This window comes from Chiloscyllium plagiosum, unplaced genomic scaffold, assembly GCF_037043375.1.
Source record: "Chiloscyllium plagiosum isolate Xiang-an unplaced genomic scaffold, Cpla_swu_hap1 HiC_scaffold_39, whole genome shotgun sequence".
Taxonomy (NCBI): domain Eukaryota; kingdom Metazoa; phylum Chordata; class Chondrichthyes; order Orectolobiformes; family Hemiscylliidae; genus Chiloscyllium; species Chiloscyllium plagiosum.
This window is the reverse complement of record NW_028270177.1, coordinates 20,768,105-20,792,756: the sequence shown is the minus strand read 5'-3', so window position 1 is coordinate 20,792,756 and position 24,652 is coordinate 20,768,105. Positions and strand designations below refer to the sequence as shown.

Sequence of the window (24,652 nt, the reverse complement as noted above, 5' to 3'; positions counted from 1 at the left end):
TCAGACATCTATTCCCTTTACGTTTAATTTCTTCCTTAAATCACTCTTTGGGCTGAATTCAGCAGACATAGTGGTGGCCCAGTTCATTGGCCAGAAAGCTAGTGACAACTCTGTGGCAGTCCAATCCTAAGCTCCTGAATAGATTAAGTCCCAAACAAGCACTGGTTTTCCTGAAGTCTTGATTCTAGGGCCTTTGAATGCAAAGATACCTCACCCAAGAGCAGCCAGCCAATGGGATATATGTACGAGCATCACATTCGAGTACAGTGGCCACTGCTAGGACTGCAGTAGGCTCAGGATCAACAGCAGAGATGAGAGTTGGACGAGAGGTAAGTGAAGAAGCTTATTTAGGATGGAAGTGGGATGACTTGGCGAGGTTTGAGGTAATTGTGGAGGGCTAGTGAGGAGGCAACATTCAACTGTGTAGTCACCCGGAAATACATATACATGGATCCCACATAGCCAGTGGCAGTGAGACAGTAGGATGAGCCTCTTACTGGCCATGCAAGGGCTTCAATTGACCTAAAGGTGGAAAAGACGACTTTGATGTTCCCATTGATGATTTACTCATTGGAGTATCAGGAAGGCGATGATTTCTCCTCCCTATATCTTCTTGTCTGATTAAATGGCCTTCATCCATCTCCCTGCATGCTCCTCAGGTGAGATTAGATTACATTACAGTGTGGAAACAGGCCCTTCGGCCCAACATGTCCACACCGACCCGCCGAAGCGCAACCCACCCATACCCCTACATTTACCCCTTACCTAACACTACGGGCAATTTAGCATGGCCAATTCACCTGACAAGCACATCTTTGGACTGTGGGAGGAAACCGGAGCACCCGGAGGAAACCCACGCAAACACGGGGAGAATGTGCAAACTCCACACAGTCAGTCGCCTGAGGCGGGAATTGAACCCGGGTCTCAGGCGCTGTGAGGCAGCAGTGCTAACCACTGTGCCACCGTGCCGCCCACAGGATGGGGAAATGGGCACGAAATTTTGCCTTTCATTTCTACCCTCCTTAAAAAGCCATAACACTTTAGTCAGGCAATATTTGGGTCATATAAAAACGTAAACTGCTGGAGAAACTCAGCAGGTCTGGCAGAATTTGTACAGCGAGGAAAAACAGAGTTAATGTTTTGAGACCAATACAACTCTTCTTCAGAACCGGTGTGTAATGCTTCCATAATGATTTCTGATGAAGGGCGTTTGCCTAAAACGTCAATTTTCCTGCTCCTCGGATGCTGCCTGACCTGCTGCCCTTCTCCAGCACCACTCTAATCTTGAGTCTAATCTCCAGCATCTGTAGTACCCACCTCCGCCATGCTTCCATAATATCAGGAGTCATGTTCTCCAAATTCTTAATAACAACTGCTGATCTGAAATACTGAAAAGTGAAAATGTTCCACTATTTTTAGTACCAGTTCTGAAGAGTCATATCGGATTTGAAACATTAACCATATTTTGGTAATTCCTTCTAATATTTCTTTTTCAAGTATGACATCTATCCTTATTTAATTGTGCCACCGTGGAATGCCTTTTCATTGATAAGCTGCTCACTAAATATAGTTAATTATTGGCAATGATAGTTCAATGAATTTAATAAGTAAATAGCTGACTCACAGAGCAGCAGGTTTTAAATTCAATCCCTAATCTATATTAGCACACAGTGGTGAACGATGAAATAGGTTAACATTTTTACCTTCAGTATTTTAGGCTTTTCACACCAATAGCTGCTATTAAGATATTTTTGGAGCATAACACGTGATGTTCCATGCATTATGGAGGCATCATGCACCAATTCCACTCTGGCAACATTTTTCATAGAAAATGTTAAAATCAAAAGTTTATCTGAACTTTTTACAGACTGTTACAATGATACACCCAAACATTTTTTTAAATGACATAATTGTACCTGAAACTTGGAAAGGAAGAACCACCAAAATGCATCCTGAAGAATGGCACCAGATGAAGTTGAGAGAACCAGCTTTTTCAAGGTAATTTGATATTGAAGCTGTCAAGAAGTTTAGTTGATTTAGTATTTGTAACTTTATCATAAGCTTGACTACAAAAAAGGATAGGAGACAGTGCTGTACCCTGCAGCAGCTCACACGGCACTTCATAAAATATAAAATACTACAGACACTGGAAATTTGAACAAAAAGAGAAAATGCTGGAAATAATCAGCAATTCCGGAAGCATCCATAGAAAGAGAGCATAAAAGAGTTAATGTTTCAAGTTAAATATCTTTTGCAGAACATATTATTTTGAGAAATTTTGGAATTTTCATCTTTGGAATCTTGCCAGAGGCCATGCATGAGGCCATTCTTCTGACAGAACTAGAGAATTCAAAAACCAAATCAGTTTCTGGCATTGAATAAACATTAAAATATTACACATGCTGAAAGTCTGAAATAAAAACATAAAATGCTCAACCTACAGGATAGCAAGCAAGATCTAGGATACTGGGGACATCTCTGCATTTTTCATGTTTCTCTTTCACCCATCTAACTCATTACTTTATCTATTCACACATTTGATGTGTCACATGCTTACCATATTTCTCTCACTGCATTTCCAATTGTCTCATTTATATTTTCTTTCTCTCATTTACCTATTTCCTATTTGAGACTTGAATACATTATAGGTAGTTAATTTAATTTAATTTTCATCTGGGTATGTTTATGATCTTTTACTTTGCCTTCACATTCATCTGTTCAATTTTAAAATTCTGCTCATGTGCAATATTTTTCAGCTCTGGTGAAAGAGCAAGCCTGAAGCATTAACCCACTTATTCTGTCTACAGATAATCTCTGGTCTGCTAAGTAGATCCACACAGTTTTTTTTTGCTTTTCTTCATCCTTTGGCATTCTTGTACATTTCCTAGTACGCAACTGTAGAATAGCATTGGCGAAGAGCAAGGAAACAATCGCCAACTTTCAGGAACTAGTCTGTCTCCCAACTCAGTGTACTAATTCAATTTATAATTTTCATCTACCACAAAGTAAGTGGTGATTATACTATTTTATGAAAACTAATTAAAACTAAAATTACCAATCATATTTTGTAATGCATAAGTTGAAAGAGATGGACAACTGAATAGATAGTATAACACATATATGACATCTGTATGCATATTGAACTTCAGATAGAAAAGTTAAAATAGATTCAAATTATTTGTAAAAACATAAACAACCAGTCACATTTACTTTCCAATATTTTATTGAAAAGACACATGGATCTGCTGTAATGGTTAAAAGAAATGCTTTTCCTTCGCCACATTCTCAAAGCATCCAATTTGCAAATCTATAACTTTACCACAACAACAAAATCAGAACGCATAATTATTAGCATGCTAAAATGTTTCAAACTTCACAAGAAAAGGACCATAAAATATTCCGAAATACAAGGATAAGGAAGTAAAACAGTTAGTAAACGAAGGTTAAATCAAGTTTTAATAATAATAACTTACATTAAACTTCTGAGTCCTCCAAATCAAGCTTAGCAGTTGAATAGCCTCAGTGTGTCCAGGAAGTTCTGTAAACTCAAATGGTTTGAAGCCTGGGAAACGTTCAGCCTAAATAAAAAGAAAAATTACATATGACAAAAAAACATTGACTGTGTTTTTTACAAAGAAGGTGAGTGATTCTGCGGTCATCTATTTCCAAACACTGTTTTCTTCCACCAACTCCACAATCGAATAATGAAAGTGGAGAAGCTTTTATACATTTAATACATAAAAGATAATAGAAATAGAAATAGAGTCATAGAGATGTACAGCATGGAAACAGATCCTTCGGTCCAGCTTATCCATGCCGACCAGATATCCCAACTTAATCTAGTCCCATTTGCCAGCACTTAGCCCATATCCCTCCAAACCCATCCTATTCATATACCCATCCAAATGCCTTTTCAATGTTGTCATTGTACCAGCCTCCATCACTTTCTCTGGCAGCGCATTCCATACATTTCCCTCAGGTCCCTTTTATATCTTTCCCCTCTCACCCTAAACCTATGCCCTCTACTTCTGGACACCCACACCACAGGGAAAAGACTTTGTCTATTTATCCCATCCATACTCCTCATGGAGTTTTATAAACTTCTATATGGAAACACACAAAATCCAGCTCATGGACCTGCTCCAATGTTCACATTTTAGTCATTGCAATCAGCATTTTGAGCTACATGAACAGAAAAGTATCACTTCAACAATGTAACAAGCCGATCTTTCTCCAGCCAGCTAATATTTGTTTCATTTTGGAATTGGCGTCTTTACCTTTCCTAGCTGTTGACTTGATAGCTCAATTTGGATAAGGTTCAGCAATGTCCATGTCCATGTTCCAATGAAAACTAACAAATTCTACTTATCATAACGTTGACTTCCGAACTTACAAAATACGAGGTCAGTTAAGCATAAAGTACACAGCTTAATGCATGACATGTAAAGAAATTGAAGGTTTATAATTATATCTCCCATAAAAGCAATCAAATATGCTGTGGAACTCTACCATCCCAATCCTGATGAAGTAAAGGAAATATTATTTGAAAATATAATTATTTGAAATGTACTGCTGTAGATTTCAATGTTGATTGATATTTTGGAAATATGCCCCATTACACTAAAGGTACAGGGAGAAGTTTCAGTTTTGTTTTTGCAGAATTATTAGGTTGCAGTAACTTAAATTAACATGGCAAAGAATGTTCTGCTAGAGACAGATAAGGTTGTGGTTGCTGGAAATCAGTCATCTCAGCTCCAAGATGTCAATGTAGAGTCCAGTGTGATAATGTATGAGACACAATCATCTTCAGTTGTTTCATCCATGACCATTACGTTTCCTTCATTGTATGGTCAGAAGTGGGGATGCTCGTTGATGTTCAGCACCATTCGTGACACCTCAGACATTGAAGCAGTCCAAGTTCAAATGCATCAAGACTTGAAGGATATCCAGGCTTGAGTTTACAACTGGCAAGTAGCATTCAGACCACACAAGTGCCAGGCAATGACTATCTCTAACAAGAGAAATTCTAACCATTGCTCTGAATATTCAATGGACCTTTCATCACTGAATTCCCAACTACCAATAACCTAGCATGGTTAAACATTGACCATTAATTGAAATGGACTAGCCACCTCAATATTGTAACTACAAGAGCAGATCAGAGGCTAAGAATACTGCAGCAAATAACTCATATCCTGATTCACCAAAGCCTGTCTAGCATTTACAAGGCACAAGTTAAGAGTTTGATGAATTGGAAAAAAACAAAGAATTGTGGATGCAAGAAATCTGAAACAAAACCAGAAATTGCTGGAGAACCTCAGCAGGTCTGGCAAGATTAGTGGACAGAAATTGGAGAAAACGTTCTGGGTTCAGCAACTGTTATTCAGAACTTATTGTAGCTAGGAAAAGGTGTGATGGAATACCCTCCATTTGCCTGGATGAGTTCAACTTCAATAACACTCAAGAAGTTTGACACTAATCAGATCAACTATACCCACAAATATTCACTCCCTCCACTACCAATGTGCAGCAGCAACAGTGTGTACTATGTACAAAATACACTGTAGAAATTCATCAAGAATCGCCACTTGCCATCCTGGCTTAGAAATATAGGTATTCCCCCACCCCGTATCCGTGGGTGATACATTCCAAGACCTACCGTTGATGCCTGAAACTGCAAATAATCGCGAACCCTATCATTTAAATGGGAAACTTATCTCCCCATAGCCCCTGGAATTATTTCTGGAAGGTTCCACGCAATGTTTTTGGGCCACAGTAAACTGAGGATAACTGAAACCATGGAAACTAAATCTGAGTATATCGCTATTCCTTCACTGTTGCTAGTCAAAATTCTGGAACTCCCTTCCTAACAGATTTGAGAGCATATCAGCACCAAATAAACGGTAGCAGGCCTCTTACCACCACCTTCTGAAGGGCAACTAGGAATGGGTAATTATTGCTGAACCAACTAGTGCCCACCACATCCCTGAATGAATAAAAAGAACTTTGGTGACTTTTCAAAAAAAGATTACTTGTACCTAGGCAGAATACAACATAAATTTGGTGGTCTGGTTCAGGATTTTAACACTTGTTACCTTCTCTAGATGCTAAATCTAGAGCTATTATCTAGAAATAATATGCTATTATCTCATTTCCTCTTTTTGTCATTTTCACACCTTAACTGGGAGATGTGAGAAAATGAAAGAGGAATGCAGCAATGAGGAGGAAAAGGTGAGAGCAAGGCATGTTGTTAAATGGTAATAAAAACAGTAACAAGGACGCTAATAATCATTGCTATCTAATAGTCCATTGCGGTATTTCTAGGAACCCTACCCCTCTCCATCAGTTTAGCAGCTTCATCTTGAACTTGATTTGTCCAAAATAGCAACTTCAAGGACTTATACCCAGGACTGTTTAAATAATGACAATGAAGATACTAAACCTTGTGACTAACATCTGAACACTGAAGTTATGAATTGAATAAACTCCATACATCAACAGTAGGATATATACAGCCCAACAATAGTTAAAAATGGTGCATTAATCCCTGGGCAATCCAACAACAGCTCAGAATTGAATAACCCTTTCACACTGCCACTAGGAATTGTATCAAAATGGATGTATTCTCTGTATATGATATTAGTGACTGTCACTAGGTCAAAATCTTGGAACTCCCTTTATAACAGCACTGTGGGTGCACCTAGCCAAAATGGACTGCAGCAGTTCAGGAAAGCACTTGCCATCACTTCTCCCTTTAACTGTGCCCCTCTCTCCTTGAACCTGTGCCCTCTTGCAGTTGACCTTCCCACCCTGGGAAAATGCCTTTGAATCTCCATCCTATCTATGCCTCTCATAATTTTGTAGACCTCTGTCAGGTCGCCCCTCAGCCTCCATCTTTCCAGTGAAAACAATCCGAGTTTATCCAACCTCTCCTCGTAACTTAAAACCCTCCAGACCAAGCAACATCTTGGTAAACCTTCTCTGCATCCTCTCCAAAGCGCCACGTCCTTCTGGTAGTATGGTGACCAGAACTGCATGCAATATTGAAAATGTGGCCTAACTAAAGTTCAGTACAGCTGGAACATAACTTGCCAACTTTTATATTCAACATAAAACATTTCAGGCCTCCTCTGTGTCCTATGCATCCCGAGGAGCTCTGAGGCTGCGACCTCTCACTGAGCTAGGTACTCCATGTTCTTCATGCCAAGCACCAGCCTCTTCCTGTTTACCAGGTACCTTGTTAAAGCTTGCATGTCCCCTATTACCTCACACTACTTCAACAACCCATTTCTACCCATACGCTCAATGTCAAGATGCACCACATTGAGCTTCATCTACAACTGTCCTAAGCTATCCCACCTCATTTTACTTTTTGTCTATTTTTCCAGAACACAGTATACCATGAATATTGACCAATCATGGTCACCCTACAACCATGTCTCTGTAATAGCTATCAAGTCATGTATTTCTATTTGTGTCTTCCACTATCTTGTCACAAATGCTGTGTGCATTCAGATAAACAGCCTTCAGCTTTGAGTCTTTAACCATTAATACTTATTCTGGTTCTAGTTTCTGCACACTTCTCTATGTATTTTCTACCCCTTCCTGTCACCTTTGATTATCTTTCACTCTTCACTGCCCTGCACCTCTGCTTTTCTGTTTCTTTAAATTTCCTTTCAGTTGAAGCCAGCTTCCCCTCACTATCATCAGTCTTTGAACCATGCAATTACCATGCCAATTTGCACACGATCCAAAGGTTATTTCCTTTGTGGTCTGCTTTCTAATCTAGCCCAAAGATGCTCATAGTTCCTCAGTAGAACCTCTTTCCTAGTCCAACCGATGTCATTGGTACCTATGTGTATCATGGTGCCCTTCCTGATGACCGGCTTATGCCCGAAATGTCAATTCTCCTGCTCCTCGGATTCTGCCTGACCTGTTGTGCTTTTCCAGCACCATACTCCGGGCCCTTATGTGGATCATGGCAACTAGATCCGTGCCCTCCCACTCCAGGTTCAGCCAAGAAGAGATGTCCTGAATCCTTGATGCCTGGTAACAGCTTTGGGACTCTGTCTTTACTGCAGAAAACAATACCTATGCCCCTAACTATGCTATCCTCTATTATCAATACATTTCTCTTTTCTCTCTCCACTTAAATGGTACTCTGGATCAAGGTGTCATCTACAGTTCACTTATTCTGCCCACAATCTGTGTCCTCATGCACACCAGAAGCAAAAAACCATGTGCAAACACCAAGATATAATGGGAGGAAGTGGAATAAAAAGACCTTCTGAGGGCACATCAGTGGCATGGGTGTTCAATCATAGTACATAATCTGCACTTTTTGAATGTATATTCACTCTCAATTCTAATATGTTATAGTCTTATTCAATCAGTAGGAAATGAGAAGGATCACCAAAGCGAAAGATGTAGAACAAAAAGAATTTCAATAACCATTCCTTGGTACCTCTGACATAGTCAGCAATGTGGGTGACTGATATCACATCATCCCTCAAGAAACGACATTCTTATAAATTGGGATTTGAAATCAGGGGCTACACATTACAACTAGGGGCACTGAGAGCAATAATAAGGTCTAGGGAAAGAACCGGGACCTGGGCTGTCCAATTGGTGGAATCCACATTCCTTTTCAGAGTAATGGCAGAATCTGTCTTGTATCTACAGGCTCCAGGAGGGAAAGATCTGTCCCATGTTTAAGTTTCTCAATGCCATTTTAAAACACTTAAGATAGTGAACAGCTGTCAAATTTATGAATTTGAATGCATGTCATTTGTATATGTGAAACACTGGAAGTTCGGGTGTAAGATGCTGCCCCTCTTATTATTGTGGAGCAACGGTGAGCATATCATTGATGGAAATTAAGTGAGTTCAAAAGCCCAATTCATAAAGTTTGTTAGACAGATATTGCACATTTATCATACCAAAACAAGCTTATATTTTCATTAAATAAAATGAGCTTAATACAGACAACTATTTTTTCTTGTTGATTAAGAAACTGTGCACAGGGAATAATCTGTATCCCGTTTATGTTGTTTGCCATGTTTCCAAAAATTTTAACAAAACCTCAAGACTAGTTTCTTTGTAGACACTTCATAAAATTTACCGAAGTTAAGAAATGCTTAGCTGTTGTATGTATGTTCAGAAAACCTTACCTCAACAGTCTTGCCCATGCGTGCAAAAGAAAGTTCTTCAGAAAGCTGTGAAAAAGAAAGCAATTTTGACAGTTGTATTTCCTTCAATGTTTCAAATCTCATAATTTCCATTAATGATTGAGTTAAAAAAAACTTCATGGTAAATTCAACAAATTTAAACCAAACTTCTGAATTAAAATACTCTGGATCTATAATATGTTTAGTTTAAGAATAAGAGAAATACAATAGGTTGTAAGTTTGCTCACTGAGCCGGAAGGTTCGTTTTCAGACGTTGCGTCATCACACTAAGTAACACCATCAGTGAGCCTCTGGTGAAGCACTAGCATCATGTCCCGCTTTCTATTTATGTGTATTGTTCTCTTTAGGGGGTGATATCATTTCCGGATCTTTTTCTCAGAAGTTGGTAAATGGGATCCAAGATGATGTGTTTATTGATGGAGTTCAGATTTTGAAATAAGTGACAGTTTAATGGTGAAATTTTAAAAAATTCTTACCAAACAGCAGATGCACCTGTGAGTAATGCGGGCCCTGAGACAGAACAGATGCCTGCCAGTGCTGGGTCACGTCCCCACGTTGCATCTGAGTGATGTGGGTCAAGTGGGTGTGGAGGTGGCCAAACAACTTTGTTAATGAGAAAAATAAACTTCATGAGAAAGTCTTTGGATTTTGGAGCATTTCAGATTTCGGGATTTCGGATAAAGGATTGTCTACCTGTACTTCAAATACATTGAGTATCATAACATCAAATGACCAACATAGTGTGCGATCATTGAAATCTGAAAAGCCAAGAAATACATTCCATGGCTAATTAAAATTTGGCATTAATATCTCAATTAATTGATTTTGCTCCAAATGGTTGATTGGTTAATTTACTACTACAAACATTTATCATTGTTAAACATTTCACATAACGTATGGAGTGACATAAACATTACTTCAAAAGATGTCAAATGCCTGGATGTCAATGTGTAATGTTAATTGGAAAGTAAAATCACTATCACCTAAAGATTCCTAAGAGATTATTATGCTCAGATGCTCCACCTTTGGAGGATGTATGACAGAAACACTTTTTATTGCACATTCAAGAGTTTCCACCAAAGTTTCGGTATCTGACAGGAAAAACCATGAGGGAATTCACTCCAACTCTCCAAATATCAGGCCTTGGCTTTTGTTCCTGCAGTTATATAATAATGATAAATTTTACAGATTTTACTCGTAAGTAATTTCACTACTGTTACATAAAATGTCACTGGAATTGTTTTTACCTTTCGGCTGGGATGTGTTAGTAACGCATCAGAATCCTTCATTTGTGTTAGAAAAGCTGGAACAGAAAGAAAAACATGATTTTACGCTCAAATAAATAAACCTTCATAAACTATAAAGCATCTTGGGCTGAAAATGTGTTGCTGGAAAAGCGCAGCAGGTCAGGCAGCATCCAAGGAACTTCCTGAAGAAGGGCTTATGCCCGAAACGTCGATTCTCCTGTTCCTTGGATGCTGCCTGACCTGCTGCGCTTTTCCAGCAACACATCTTCAGCTCTGATCTCCAGCATCTGCAGTCCTCACTTTCTCCTATAAAGCATCTTGACAAGTTTTAGAAGAAACATCTTGCGATTATATGGCGCATTATCATATTTACAGTACATTCCACAGTGCTTCATATCTAATTATTTACTTTTTGAAATGCAGTCACTGTTGTATGCAGGAAGTGCAGTGGCCCATTTGGACAATGGAATGTCCTATAAAAAGCAAACAAGATGACAAACAGACTTATTTATTTGTCTACAGTGGTGCAAGTTGAAAGACAAATGTTGTCCAGGTCATCAGATCACCCTTCTGTGCTTTTTTTGAATCCCTTTTAAGCCAGAGGTGGGACATATTCTTGGTAAGTAAGGGGCATGCAAGAGAATCTGGGGAAGGCATGAATGTAAATTGCAAATTACAATCAATTCAGCCATGATCTAACAATATGGTGGAGCAGAGTTGAGGGGATAAATGGCCTACTCCTGCTCCTTGTTTGTATGTTCGTATGAATAATACTATATAAAATAATTTATATTTATCTGAACAGGAAAATGGGATGTTAATATGACGTCTTATCTGATGAAAGTTCATCTAATGAAATGTAACTTCTTCAGTATTATACTGAAGTTCTGGTCCAAATTGTGTGTCAAATTTCAGGATAGGGCTGGTAACCACAACAAGTGAGGCAAGAATCCTGACAAATCACTCAAACTGATATTTAAGGATAGCTTCATCAACTGCATGCTACTTAAAAGGATTCATTTTCTTGGGCGGAGTATGCACCAAATATAGAGCTGCAAAAAAGTGCCTCTGCTTCTCCATTTCACTATTTAAACAAATCTGATTGTTGTGAGAAAATATATAAACTTTCACTATCCATATGTTTTGCTGTTAAGAACAGCTGTTTACTTTCAATTGGCATGTTTTCTACTTTGAAGTTTATTCTTCATAAAATATAGGCTGAAAATGTGTTGCTGGAAAAGCGCAGCAGGTCAGGCAGCATCCAAGGAGCACGAGAATCGACGTTTCGGGCATGAGCCCTTCTTCAGACGTCGATTCTCCTGCTCCTTGGATGCTGCCTGACCTGCTGTGCTTTTCCAGCAACACATTTTCAGCTCTGATCTCCGGCATCTGCAGTCCTCACTTTCTCCTCTTCATAAAATATAACCACAGTCTGACGCTGCCGCAGGATATAGTGAGCAGGGCAACGGTAGACGTCTGGTAAGTGGCCACTGCCATTCGACACCTTAAAACGGCAGTGCTCAGACCCGACGTAGTGCACCAGCTGGAGGATGCGCTTACCCCTGCACAGACGGAATTTCACATTGGCCCCAAGGTCCCGTACTTCCCCCAGGAACCTGTGCCCCACAACCTGAGCCGCCTCCGGAATTTTAGATTTCTCCCTTTTAAGAACATAAAACGGCAGGCCCTGTATCGACTACTGCTGCACACCATCCACCTCTTCTCCCTCATCCACCGTCCGGACACGCCTTGGAGTGTCCATTTGCCACCGAGCAGTGGGGACCCCCCAGTGGAGGGCTCTCTATGTGGGAGTCCTCCCCCTTTCTCTCGGGGATCTGGGGTGGAGGGTGCTGCACACAGCGGTCCCCTGCAACCACAGATTGCGGTGGTTCACAGACTCCCAGCCCAACTGCTTGTTCAATGGGGCTGTGGAGTCCGTGGACCAAGTATATATTGGGTGTGGGCATTTGCACTCCCTTTTTGATTTTCTTAAAAACCTCCTTCTCTGCTTTTGGTTGCATTTCAGTCCCACGCTCCTGATCTTCGGGCACCCAGCACAGAGCGGGGAGGGCAGGTCTGAGGACCTTCTCATGGGTCTGCTTCTGGCCTGGCCAAACTGGCCATAATCAGGTCCAGGCAGCAGGTCGTGGAAGGGGTTGTTAGGGCCGACTGCCTGTCCCTCTTCTGCGGTTACATTAGAGCCCGGGTGTCTCTGGAGAAGGAGCACGCGGTGTCCACCAACACTGTGATCAAACAGTGAAACAGTGAAGGGGAGGGAAGGGATTAAATCAAAATAGAGTTGGACGGGGAAGTAATGTCACTGGCCACTTGGGTGTTTCTTTTCTTCCTGGTGGTGGAAATTGAATAAAGATTCGTGCACCTTGTGTCTTTCATTGTGTCTCACACCTGCACACACAACAGGAGTGCGGGGGAAAAAAATAATAAACATGCAGTTAGGCGGTAGTGTGGCGGTAAAAAAAGAAAAAAAATATAACCACAGTCTGCAACATGTTTCTTTGGAGCTCTGAACCTAACATACATTCATTAAACAAATCATTCCTATTCCAGTTCACACTTAAACTAAAAAAAATCATTTCCTAAAATATAACCGAAAGTGATGAGGTCTGTGGCACAGTTGGTCACATCCCTGTCCCCTGAGTCTAATGCTCTGGGTTCACATTCCATTGCATTTTAAGCACTCTTGCTGCAGCTTTTGTAGGTCAAGTCCTATCCTGAAATTTTACACATCATTTGGACCAACACTTCAGTGCAACACAAGACTTTCTGCCTCACTTAAATGAGCCTTCTTCAATTAAGATATTCCAGGTTATATTTTACCAAAACTCAGCTCAGTGTCAAGCCTTGCACCACTGTAGACAAGTAAATACGTCAGTTTGCCATGGAAAGTGTATTCACTACATGCTCATACAAATTAAGCATCAATTTGTAAATCCTTCTAAACATGCCAATGGCAGGAGGTAAATACAGGAGAGATACCTGGTCAGACATATGATGGAAAGAAATTGGTGACTCTAACCCAACTGTCCACAGCTCCAGGCAACAGCATGCATCAGGAAGCATATGTAGCCTTGGCAACTTGGATTCTTTGAAAGACCAGCTGGCTCATACAGCTGGACAGACAGTGAGGATTTGCTTGGTGCCAATAGCTTGAGGCTCAATCCTCATTCCAGCTGGAGTGGATTTGTGGCCTGCCTCCTCATTTTTCCCATGGTAAAGGTCCTAGTGCTATGAATTGGACCTGATTTCATTCTGAGAAATGGAGAAGAGGACTCAAAGTGGCAGAAAGTCTTCCTCCATCACTTCAATCCTAGAAATAGCCAGCCAGATACAAATTTTAATGTAGACGCCAGATACAGTGTGATCATGCAATTTGTACATACTGAGAATCAACTGATTCTGGAGAGACTTCTCCTGTACTGGATGATCAGTGGCTGCAGCTAGAGCCCAACAACATGATAGGTGGGGGACCTATGGCAGGAAGAAATGCTGCACTGCCTCATCTCCAATCTTAAGGCTGCCTCCTGTCACATGTAAATGGATAGTCTTTCTGTCTCATCCAGCCTTCTTGAAATTAGCTCAGATGTGGGATGGGGTTAGTGAACTGGGACGCCAACAGGCAACGTAAAATTCCAAACCCATCTGACTCTGGTGTCATTCTTATCTGTCTTCAAACCTCCTGGCTGGTAACTCTGTTTATCTCTCCACAGTTGCTGCCTGAGGTGTTAAGTATTTCCAGCATTTTCTTTTTTTATTACAAATACAAGTTTCTACTGCTATAAAAGCAATACTGAAAAGCACAAATCTTACTGTATGATGATGTATTGATTTGATGCTCGTTGATCTTAGATTCCCTAGGTTTATCTGACAGAAGTTTTGAGGAATATCTTTCCAATCGTGATACAAACTCACTAATCTTTTGCTCAATATCATCGAGAATCTCCATTTGGAAAGGTACATTTTCATGAATGTATTGCACAGTTGATTCATATGAACTAAATACACCAGGCTTAATATTCATTTGAAACTCATCTTCATCAGGGAGTAACTCTGGCCAGTTAGTCTGTAACATAAACAATAAAAGTCACAAACCAGAACATGCAATCAGACTAAATGTTTTCAATTACAAAAAATATAACTTTTATATAAAACATCTTTTTAAATGAGGAATGAATTGTTTTTTGGGTCGGTTTTGACTAATAAAATATTTTCTAGTTATTACACTATTTGTGACAAATATTATACAGTCATAGTCATAGAAATATACAGCACGGAAACAGACCCTTCGGTCCAATTTGTCCATCTCGCCCAGATATCCTAACCTAATCTAGTCCCATTTGCCAGCACTTGGCCCATATCCCTTTAAATCCTTCCTTTTAATATACCCATCCAGATATCTTTTTAAATGCTGCAATTGTACCAGCCTTCACCACTTCCTCTGGCAGCTCATTCCATACACGTATCACCTTCTGTGTGAAAAAGTTACCCCTTAGGTTCCCTTTTATATCTTTCCTCTCTCACCCTGAACTTATGCCCTCTAGTCCTGGACTCCCCCATCCCAAGGAAAAGACTTTGTCTATTTACCCTATCCAAGTCCTTCATGATTTTATAAACCTCCTCTATAAGGTCACCCCTCAGCCTCCAACGCTCCAGGGAAGACAGCCCCAGCTTATTCAGCCTCTTTCTGTAGCTCAAATCCTCCAACCCTGGCAACATCCTTGTAAATCTTTCCTGAACCCTTTCAAGTTTCACAACATCTTCCTGATATTATTAAATTGTCATGTCTTCTGTGTAGTTCTCAATAGTTATTATGTGATCTTTCCAATTCTTCATAGTACCTTTACCATTCCCAATGATAATTGATTATGTCACCTTCAAATGCTCACATTTAGTGGTCTTTTATAGCTTCTCAATGTACATTTTGTAGACTTAATTTGCCTTTGTTTGAATAGCAGGGCTATCAATAAATACAGATAAAGTTTGAAGAGCCTGGATTAATTATCTTTCTATTTTTACAATAACAGCAGCAATTCTTGCCTCTGCTATAGGTTCCAGCTTCATAAGTGTGTAAAGAATGTCAGACACAATGATGTTTGTGCAATGCCTCTGACTAGCCTCAGTATCACTGTCCAGCTGTGGGGCCTTCAACTACCCTGCCTGGCAATATTGCTGTTCAACAGCTGGAAATCTACTTAAAATGCTTGTACACATGAATACTGCAACAGGATACTGCTGCATCAGAACATGCCAATAAAGATACAGAACAAATAGGTATGTCATATTTTAGATCTGGATTTTATTGTCAGGTGTTCTCAAGTACAGGAGTACAGTGAAAAGTGTACAAAGTCACCATGCTCCAGCACCATCTTAATAATACAAAAAGCAGGATTGAAAACAGAAGTAGAAATAAAAGAAACAGCCAAAAGAAAAGGATATGTCCAGATCACTCCCCTGCCTCTGTCATGAGTCCTCACCGCAAGAAAAATAAAGCTACAAAGTCTATCCCTCAGTCTGCGAACACTTCAGCACCCCAAGTTCCACTGCCAAAGCTGAAATGCCAAAACGCCACCACCTCCGCTGTTAAGTACCCAGGCCCAGCAATATCCTGGAGCCATGCTGCACAGCTGGAACCATGTCACCATTCTTTGGCACCATCTTGCCTCCACAAACTGTTACCAGCATGAGTCCATACTGGGTCGATCTTAGCAATGCAGCCACTGCTGAAGCTACTGTTTCTCCAGTTGGGCTCAAATTCGACTCTGGGCCCAACACACTGAAGCGGCCGGTGCCCCATTCTGGGTTACATTGCTGCTGCCTTCTCAGACTGCTTTTTCAGCAAAGGATCCCACCACTGCTGACCTCTCCCCTCCCCACCACCCCCGGGGAAGGGGACTGCTCCTGCCACTGCCAACATGCCCAGGAAAGGGACATTCAACTCATTCATCACATTCAACCATCTTTCAAAGTTTCCCTTATTAAACCCCTTCCATATCGCTAGTCACACATCATTGGCTGTTAGATAAGACCTTGTAGCCTTGCATGCCAAGGTTTAAACACTTTTCCATAAAATCTACAATGTAGTCAGTCTATTCCAGATACTTCTCTGGATGTGTTTTTAACATGCACTAGTCCCGACATCAGAATTATGCCTAGCTCTCCATGTGTGTCTCCCTTCCATAAATGCCTGTTTCTGCTTTTATTACCTCTTGGCCTGGCTATTCCCAAGCACCCCGACCAGCCTCCTGTGTTCCACTCTGTAAACCCAAGAACATCAAAACTCCTGCTGCCCATGTTCTACTGCACACATCACCCTGTGTTAGCTGGCTTACAGTGGCTGCTGACAGTCAATTAACTGAAGCTAGCTAACTGCATGCATGAGAGTAACTGAAGATAAAAAGGTCTGAAGGTTTTTGGTGATAAGGAATCATATAATTATAATACTTATAATTAAAGTGAAATGTAAATACTTCTAGACCATTTAAAATGGGTGGGATTATCAGACCTTAGGTAGGTCAAAACACTAATTTTCCCTCTGTTTACCTTCTATTACTAGCAAAACTATGGACAGATTCATTTATATTAAATCACCAAGGTGACCTCAGCATTTCACCAGTCAATGCAGTTAGTGTATGTAATGCAGGATAAAGTCCATACTAACAACAGACCATGACTTTGCTGGATTAGTACATGCAAAGTAGAGCAAAGGACAAGAAAGTATTTCGCAAACTATTTTCCAATGTGATCCTATTTTAACTCACCACCACATTTTTAAGCACAATTAAGGATAGTAAGAAAGGCTAGCCTTGCTAGTGGTGTTCACAGCTCATGAATTGATGTACACATAAAGCAAGAAAACATCTAGTATGTTATTAAAGCTTGCCTGCTATAAAACAAATAATAAAACATCACAGAAAAATTAAGATGTATGTTTCTGTGCTCATGTAGGTATCAGCCAGACTGTCCATATTCTATGTTGACATAAGACTTAGTGAAGCGCTCTCCCCACAACCACATACACATTACAATCATCTGCTCTCTCCTAATCACACACATACCCCCTTCCCTCACACATGCCCTCCAACTCCTCTTAGCCTCCACACTCACCCCATTCAATGATCCTCTTCTCCCCCATCTGGATTTCTCCACCTTAGCTGGATGTTGAAGAACTGGAAGGACAGAAGTGACTGATAGCTGCCAAGAGCAGGTGGCTTTGACCTCTTAAAAAAAAATCAGTCTGTTGGATGCACTGATGAGAGTAACCTGCCTCTGACCTTTGAGCATCTTTGTGGGTTTCCGGCCTATCCGGTTGAAAAACGAATTGTCAATGAAACTGACATTTCAGATTTCTTTCAACCTGACCAGCCAGGAATCAACAAAGCTGCTTCAAGGTCAGAAGGAGCTCACCTTCAGTCAAACTGATATTAGACTTTTAAAAACTTTTTTAACATTGAAAACAAAAGTCAAAATGTCAGATTTCTAAAATTCCAATATCAAAATTTGCCATTTGGCAGAAATTTCTCATGACTGGTCACTAAATGTCAAAGGATACCTGCTCGTAACTTAGTCTAAAATCTCTCGGCCCAAGGGCAAGATCATGAATGTACACTAATATTTGATTACAGGAAATGTGCAATTAACTGGCAGTCTTCTGCATTACTTCTACACAACTTCTACACAATGTGAACGATTCCTATGAGACTTTAGGGAAGCCATAAAGCACAGGGAAGTTGCTTCAGGCAAAAACAAAACCAGAAAGGCGAGTAAACCTGGCAAAGCCTCATGTCTTTTCTGCCAACTACTTTGAACAGAGCTGTCAGTGGCCTACCAGCAGCTCACTTGTCTACTCTCTCTGTTAGTTGTTTTAGGACCTAGGAGAGAGGAAGACAAAATTGAATAGAAAGATAAAATTTATGTAATACTAATATTCTGTCATTTAAAATGTCATAACACACATATTCACATGATATCCATCCATTTGCCTTGAAATCCTAGAATGCACAATATACATTTTGTATTATTTCTCTTAAGAGAATAATGGACAGCTATGCAAGGTCATGGAAAGATGCCAAAAATGGAGTATAGGCCCCTTTCAAATCCAGAATGAATTTCAATCATTGAATAAAGTGACAGCTATTCACATTCTCTATATATTGTTCCTCTGTGTCTTACGTTAACTAAACTTTCCCACACATAAGCTTCCAACAGTTACATTATAAAAAGAATAGCAAAAGTTACTGTAAATTTTCTGGAAATTTTAGGTGATCATCTGCTTCATGCTGCTGGTCTCTAAAGCTGGCATGTATTACTTGACTGCTGTAACCCAAGACATGGTGAGATACTTTTCACTGACATAGTCATCTTGTCTTCCTTCGAAACTGTCCAGAAACGTAGCGTCACAATTTAAAGAGTAATTGGCATTTAGGAACCACAATATGTAAGATCTGTGCATATATTAGTATTAAACAGTGCATTCTTGTTTGTTCTTTGACACAAAGATGAGAATATTCATCATCTGTATATACTAGTACTTCAGACAAAGGGATAGTCTTCACGTGAATATCTGTGTTCTAACATTTAGTGGCAGAATATTACTTTATAATAATCTTTATCTTTCTACTTGAAATTTTCCTTCTTCTCTCAAAGGTCCTAAACACACAAGTCTAGTAGAGACTAACTCACTAACAGCTCTGTTCAAGTTGTTGGCAGTAAAAGCATGATGACCATGATTATCATCTGGTGGGATTGCTTGGGTTCTGACCTGCACCCAGACGATTCTGCTGCAAATAGGTCAAGATACCACAGACAACGGAGTTTCAGCTGAGTTGCTGGCTTGGGACTTCCACTCTGCTGTGATTTTCTCTCTGCCATGATTTGTGTTTGCTTTTGAAGAAGGCAGCACCATTTTGCTTTGGCTGTGCCAGATGCAACAATCCTGGGTGAGCTCTTCCCAGGACTTGAAATCAAAATCAAAACTCCTAAAAAAGCATTCAGCTTGTTCTCGTAAAGTAACCTTTTGTGTGCTTTGTGAATACACCACAGCCTCAAGCTCTCCAAATTAAATTCATTTTTATAAGTTAGATATCTAGCTACAGGACCAGCCTAACGCAAGTGTGAATGTCTCAATATAGTGTAATGCTCGGCATACCAGCTTGGATAAGAACATCAACGTACAGTATTTGGTTCTGCTATCTGATCTTCAGAAAATTCTAAAGGCAGCTTAACTCAAAATGAAAGAGCTTATTAAAAGCAATGGAAATAAGGCAGAGACAGAACATTTAGTTCATGTTTCTGTTTATGATCCATTTGAATGTCCGCTCACCCAAATTTATCATCTTGACCATTTATTCCCTCTCCCCCAAATGCTTGTCCAGTTTCTTCTTAAAACTATTTACAGTAGGCGCTTGATTCACTGCTATGTTGGCAAATTTTGTGTTCTCACCACTCTGGGTGAAGAAATTTCTTCTGAATTTCCAACTGGATTTCTTTATGATTATCCTATATCTAGTTATGATCTAACAAATAAGTGGAAATATTCCCTCTTCAATAACATTGATGTCCCTCTTTGGCGTCTTTACTACTTATAATAGTAACAGCAGAAACCAAGTGTTGTGTAATGTCTCATGGTCAGTACATCTATGTACCTTTAAGAGACATGTTCACAAAATCATTGTATCATAACATGTGACCTAAGGAAAGAAGATTGTATAATAGGTCTCTTGTGATGCAGTAGTAGCAACCCTATCTCTTGTTAAGAAGGTTTAGTTTAAGTCCCACATGTTCCAGAGATGTGTCATAATAAGTCATAGAGTCATAGAGATGCACAGCATGGAAACAAACCCATCGGTCCAACCCGTCCATGCCGACCAGATATCCCAACTCAATCTAGTCCCACCTGCTAGCACCTGGTCTATATCCCTCCAAACCCTTCCTATTCATATACCCATCCAAATGCCTTTTGAATGTTGCAATTGTACCAACCTCCACCACATCCTCTGGCAGCTCATTCAATACATGTACCACCCTCTGCGTGAAAAAGTTGCCCCCAGGTCTCTTTTATATCTTTCCCCTCTCACCCTAAACCTCTAGTTCTGGACTCTCCAACCCCAGGGAAAATACTTTGTCTATTCATCCTATCCATGCCCCTCATAATTTTGTAAACCTCCATAAGGTCACCCCTCAGCCTCTGATGCTCCAGGGAATAAAGCCCCAGCTTGTTCAGCCTCTCCATATAGCTCAAATCCTCCAACCCTGGCAACATCCTTGTAAATCTTTTCGGAACCCTTTCAAGTTTCACAACATCTTTCCGATAGGAAGGAGATCACAGTTGCACGCAATATTCCAACAGTGGCCAAGCCAATGTCCTGTACAGCCGCAACATGACCTCCCAACTCCTGTACTCAATACTCTGACCAATAAAAGAAAGCATACCAAACGCCTTCTTCACTATCCAATCGAGCTGCATTCCAAGGTCTCTTTGTTCAGCAACACTCCCTAGGACCTTACCATTAAGTGTATAAGTCCTGCTAAGATTTGCTTTCCCAAAATGCAGCAACTCGCATTTATCTGAATTAACTTCCATCTGCCACTTGTCAGCCCATTGGCCCATCTGGTCAAGATCCCGTTGTAATCTGAGGTAACTTTCTTCGCTGTCCACTACACCTCCAATTTTGGTGTCATCTGCAAACTTAATAACTGTACCTCTTTTGCTCGCATCCAAATCATTTATGTAAATGACAAAAAGTAGAGGACTCAGCACCGATCCATGGAAGTTAGACCATAAGACATAGGAGTGGAAGTAAGGCCATTCGGCCCATCGAGTCCACTCCGCCATTCAATTATGGCTGATGGGCATTTCAACTCCACTTATGCACACTCTCCCCATATCCCTTAATTCCTTGCAAGATTAAGAATTTACCAATCTCTGCCTTCAAGACATTTAACAACCCGGCCTCCACTGCGCTCTGTGGCAATGAATTCCACATGCCCACCACTCTCTGGCTGAAGAAATGTCTCCTCATTTCCACTTTAAATTGACCCCCTCTAATTCTAAGACTGTGCCCACAGGTCCTAGTATCCCCACCTGATGGAAACAAATTCCCAGCGTCCACCCTTTCTCCACTGTGCATTATCTTGTAAGTTTCTATTGATCTCCCCTCAACCTTCTAAACTCTAATGAATACAATCCCAGGCTCCTCAGCTGTTCATTGTATATTTTGCCTACCATTCCAGGGATCATCCGTGTGAATCTCTGCTGGACATGCTCCAGTACCAGTATGCCCTTCCCGAGGTGTGGGGCCCAAAACTAAACACAGTATTCTAAATGGGGCCTAACCAGAGCTGTATATAGTCTCAGTCGCACATCACTGCTTTTACATTCCAACCCTCTTGAGATAAATGACATTACATTTGTTTTCTTAACCACGGGCTCAACCTGCAAATTAACCTTTAGAGAAACCTGGACTAGCACTCCCAGATCCCTTAGAAATTTTCTGACTGTTTAGAAAATATTCCATCCCCATATTCTTTTTTTCCAAAGTGCAAGACCTCGCATTTGCTCACATCGAATTTCATCAGCCATTTCTTGGACCACTCTCCTAAAGTGTCTACACTTTTCCGCAGCTCCCCACCTCCTCAGAACTACCTGCCTGTCCCTCTAACTTTGTATCATCGGCGAACTTTGCCAGAATGCCCCCAGTCCCTTCATCCAGATCATTTATATATAAAGTGAACAGCTGCGGCCCCAATAGTGAACCCTGCGGGACACCACTTGTCAATAGCTGCCATTCCGAAAAAGAACATTTTATCCCAATTCTCTGTCTTCTATCAGACAGCCATTCCCCAATCCATGCCAGTAGCTCACCTCAAACACCAAGGGTCCTCACCTTACTCAGTAGCCTCCCGTGAGGCACCTTATCAAAGGCCTTTTAGAAGTTAATACATTCTCAAGGATTCAGAAAAGAATGAGAATGATTTAGAGCCAGCCTGAAGCAATCATATTTGGAACACCATTTTCATCTTATTTAGTCACATCCTGCACATATAAATTTTGAAACAAGGAAGATAATTCAAGTTCAGCTGAGATATTTTCTGATTCTGTTATCAACACACTTTATGAAAATGAAGCAAATTATATGAGTACAGCTTCAGGATAAATCCGTTTTAAAAAGATATGTAAATGATCTGTAACCTTGTCTATTGGTAACTTTTAATTCTGTAATGCTAAATTAAGCGCATAACAAGTTAAAAGGAAAATTACTGTACATGACAGCAGAACAAACTCATTTTTTAAAAATTCATTCACAGGATGTGGGCTTCCCTGGTTGGGCAAGCATCTCTCATCTACCCAGAGGGCAGTTAAGACTCAACCACTTTGCTGTAGCTTTGGAGTCACATATAAACCAGATCAGGTAAGGACAACAGAGTTCCTTCTTTAAAGGACATAGTGTTAAGGGTTTAGATGGAGAGGAATTTGTTAACTGTGTACAAGAAAATTTTTTGATTGAGTATGTGGATGTACCTACTCGAGAAGATGCGAAACTTGACCTACTCTTGGGAAATAAGACAGGGCAGGTGACTGAGGTGTCAGTGGGGGAGCACTTTGGGGACAGCGACCATAATTCTATTCGTTTTAAAATAGTGATGGAAAAGGATAGACCAGATCTAAAAGTTGAAGTTCTAAATTGGAGAAAGGCCAATTTTGACTGTATTAGGCAAGAACTTTCAAAACCTGATTGGGGACAGATGTTCGCAGGTAAAGGGACAGCTGGAAAATGGGAAGCCTTCAGAAATGAGATCACGAGAATCCAGAGAAAGTATATTCCTGTTAGGTATAGGGAAGGCTGGATGACTAAAGAAATTGAGCATGTGGTTAAGAAAAAGAAGGAAGCATATGTAAGGTATAGACAGGATAGATTGAGTGAATCCTTAGAAGAGTATAAAGGCAGTAGGAGTATACTTAAGAGGGAAATCAGGAGGGCAAAACGGGGACATGAGATAGCTTTGGCAAATAGAATTAAGGAGAATCCAAAGGGTTTTTACAAATACATTAATGACAAAAGGTAACTAGGGAGAGAATAGGGCCCCTCAAAGATCAGCAAGGCGGCCTTTGTGTGAAGCCACAGAAAATGGGGAGATACTAAATGAATATTTTGCATCAGTATTTACTGTGGAAAAGGATATGGAAGATATAGACTGTAGGAAGATAGATAGTGACATCTTGCAAAATGTCCAGATTACAGAGGAGGAAGTGCTGGATGTCTTGAAGCCCATAAAAGTGGATAATACCCCAGGAGCTGATCAGGTGTACCCTAGAACTCTGTTGGAAGTGAGGGAAGTGATTGCTGGGCCTCTTGCTGAGATATTTGTATCATCGATTGTCACAGGTAAGGTGCTGGAAGATTGGAGGTTGGTTAACATGGTGACACTGTTTAAGAAGGGTGGTAAGGACAAGCCAAGGAACTATAGACCAGTGAGCCTGACGTTGGTAGTGGGCAAGTAGTTGGAGGTAATCCTGAGGGACAGGATGTATATGTATTTGGAAAGGCAAGGACTGATTCGGGATAGTCAACATGGCATTGTGCATGGGAAATCATGTCTCATAAACTTTATTGAGTTTTTTGAAGAAGTAACAAAGAGGATTGATGAGGGCAGAGCAGTAGATGTGATCGATATGGACTTCAGTAAGGTGTTCGACAAGGTTCCCCATGGGAAACCGGTTAGCAAGGTTGGATCTCATGGAATACAGGGAGAACTCGCCATATGGATACAGAACTGGCTCAAAGGTAGGATACAGAGGGTGGTGATGGAGGGTTGTTTTTCAGACTGGAGGCCTGTGACCAATGGAGTGCCACAAGGATCGGTGCTGGGTCCTCTACGTTTTGTCATTTATATAAATGATTTGGATGAGAGCATAAAAGGTACAGTTAGTAAGTTTGCAGATGACACAAAAATTGGAGGTATAGTGGACAACGAAGGTTACCTTAGATTACAACAGGATCTTGACCAGATGGGCCAATGGGCCGAGAAGTGGCAGATGGAGTTTAATTCAGATAAATGCGAAGTGCTGCATTTTGGGAAAGCAAATCTTAGCAGGATCTGTACGCTTAAAGGTAAGGTCCTAGAGTGTGTTGCTGAACAAAGAGACCTTGGAGTGCAGGTTCATACCTCCTTGAAACTGGAGTCACAGGTAGATAGGATAGT

At 40.5% G+C, this 24,652-nt stretch overlaps 1 protein-coding gene across 1 annotated transcript in view; it reads right to left on the bottom strand.

Annotated features, from left to right (window-relative positions):
- Positions 1-24,652, bottom strand: part of LOC122540996 (protein FAM227B-like) — a 298,901-nt gene that overhangs the window by 269,555 nt on the left and 4,694 nt on the right. The window contains exons 3-7 of the mRNA XM_043677409.2: positions 14,264-14,516; positions 10,436-10,491; positions 9,171-9,215; positions 3,474-3,578; positions 1,917-2,015 (exon numbers count right to left, since the gene is read on the bottom strand). Coding sequence (XP_043533344.2) covers positions 1,917-2,015; positions 3,474-3,578; positions 9,171-9,215; positions 10,436-10,491; positions 14,264-14,516 — 558 coding nt within the window. The remainder of the gene's footprint in view (positions 1-1,916; positions 2,016-3,473; positions 3,579-9,170; positions 9,216-10,435; positions 10,492-14,263; positions 14,517-24,652) is intronic.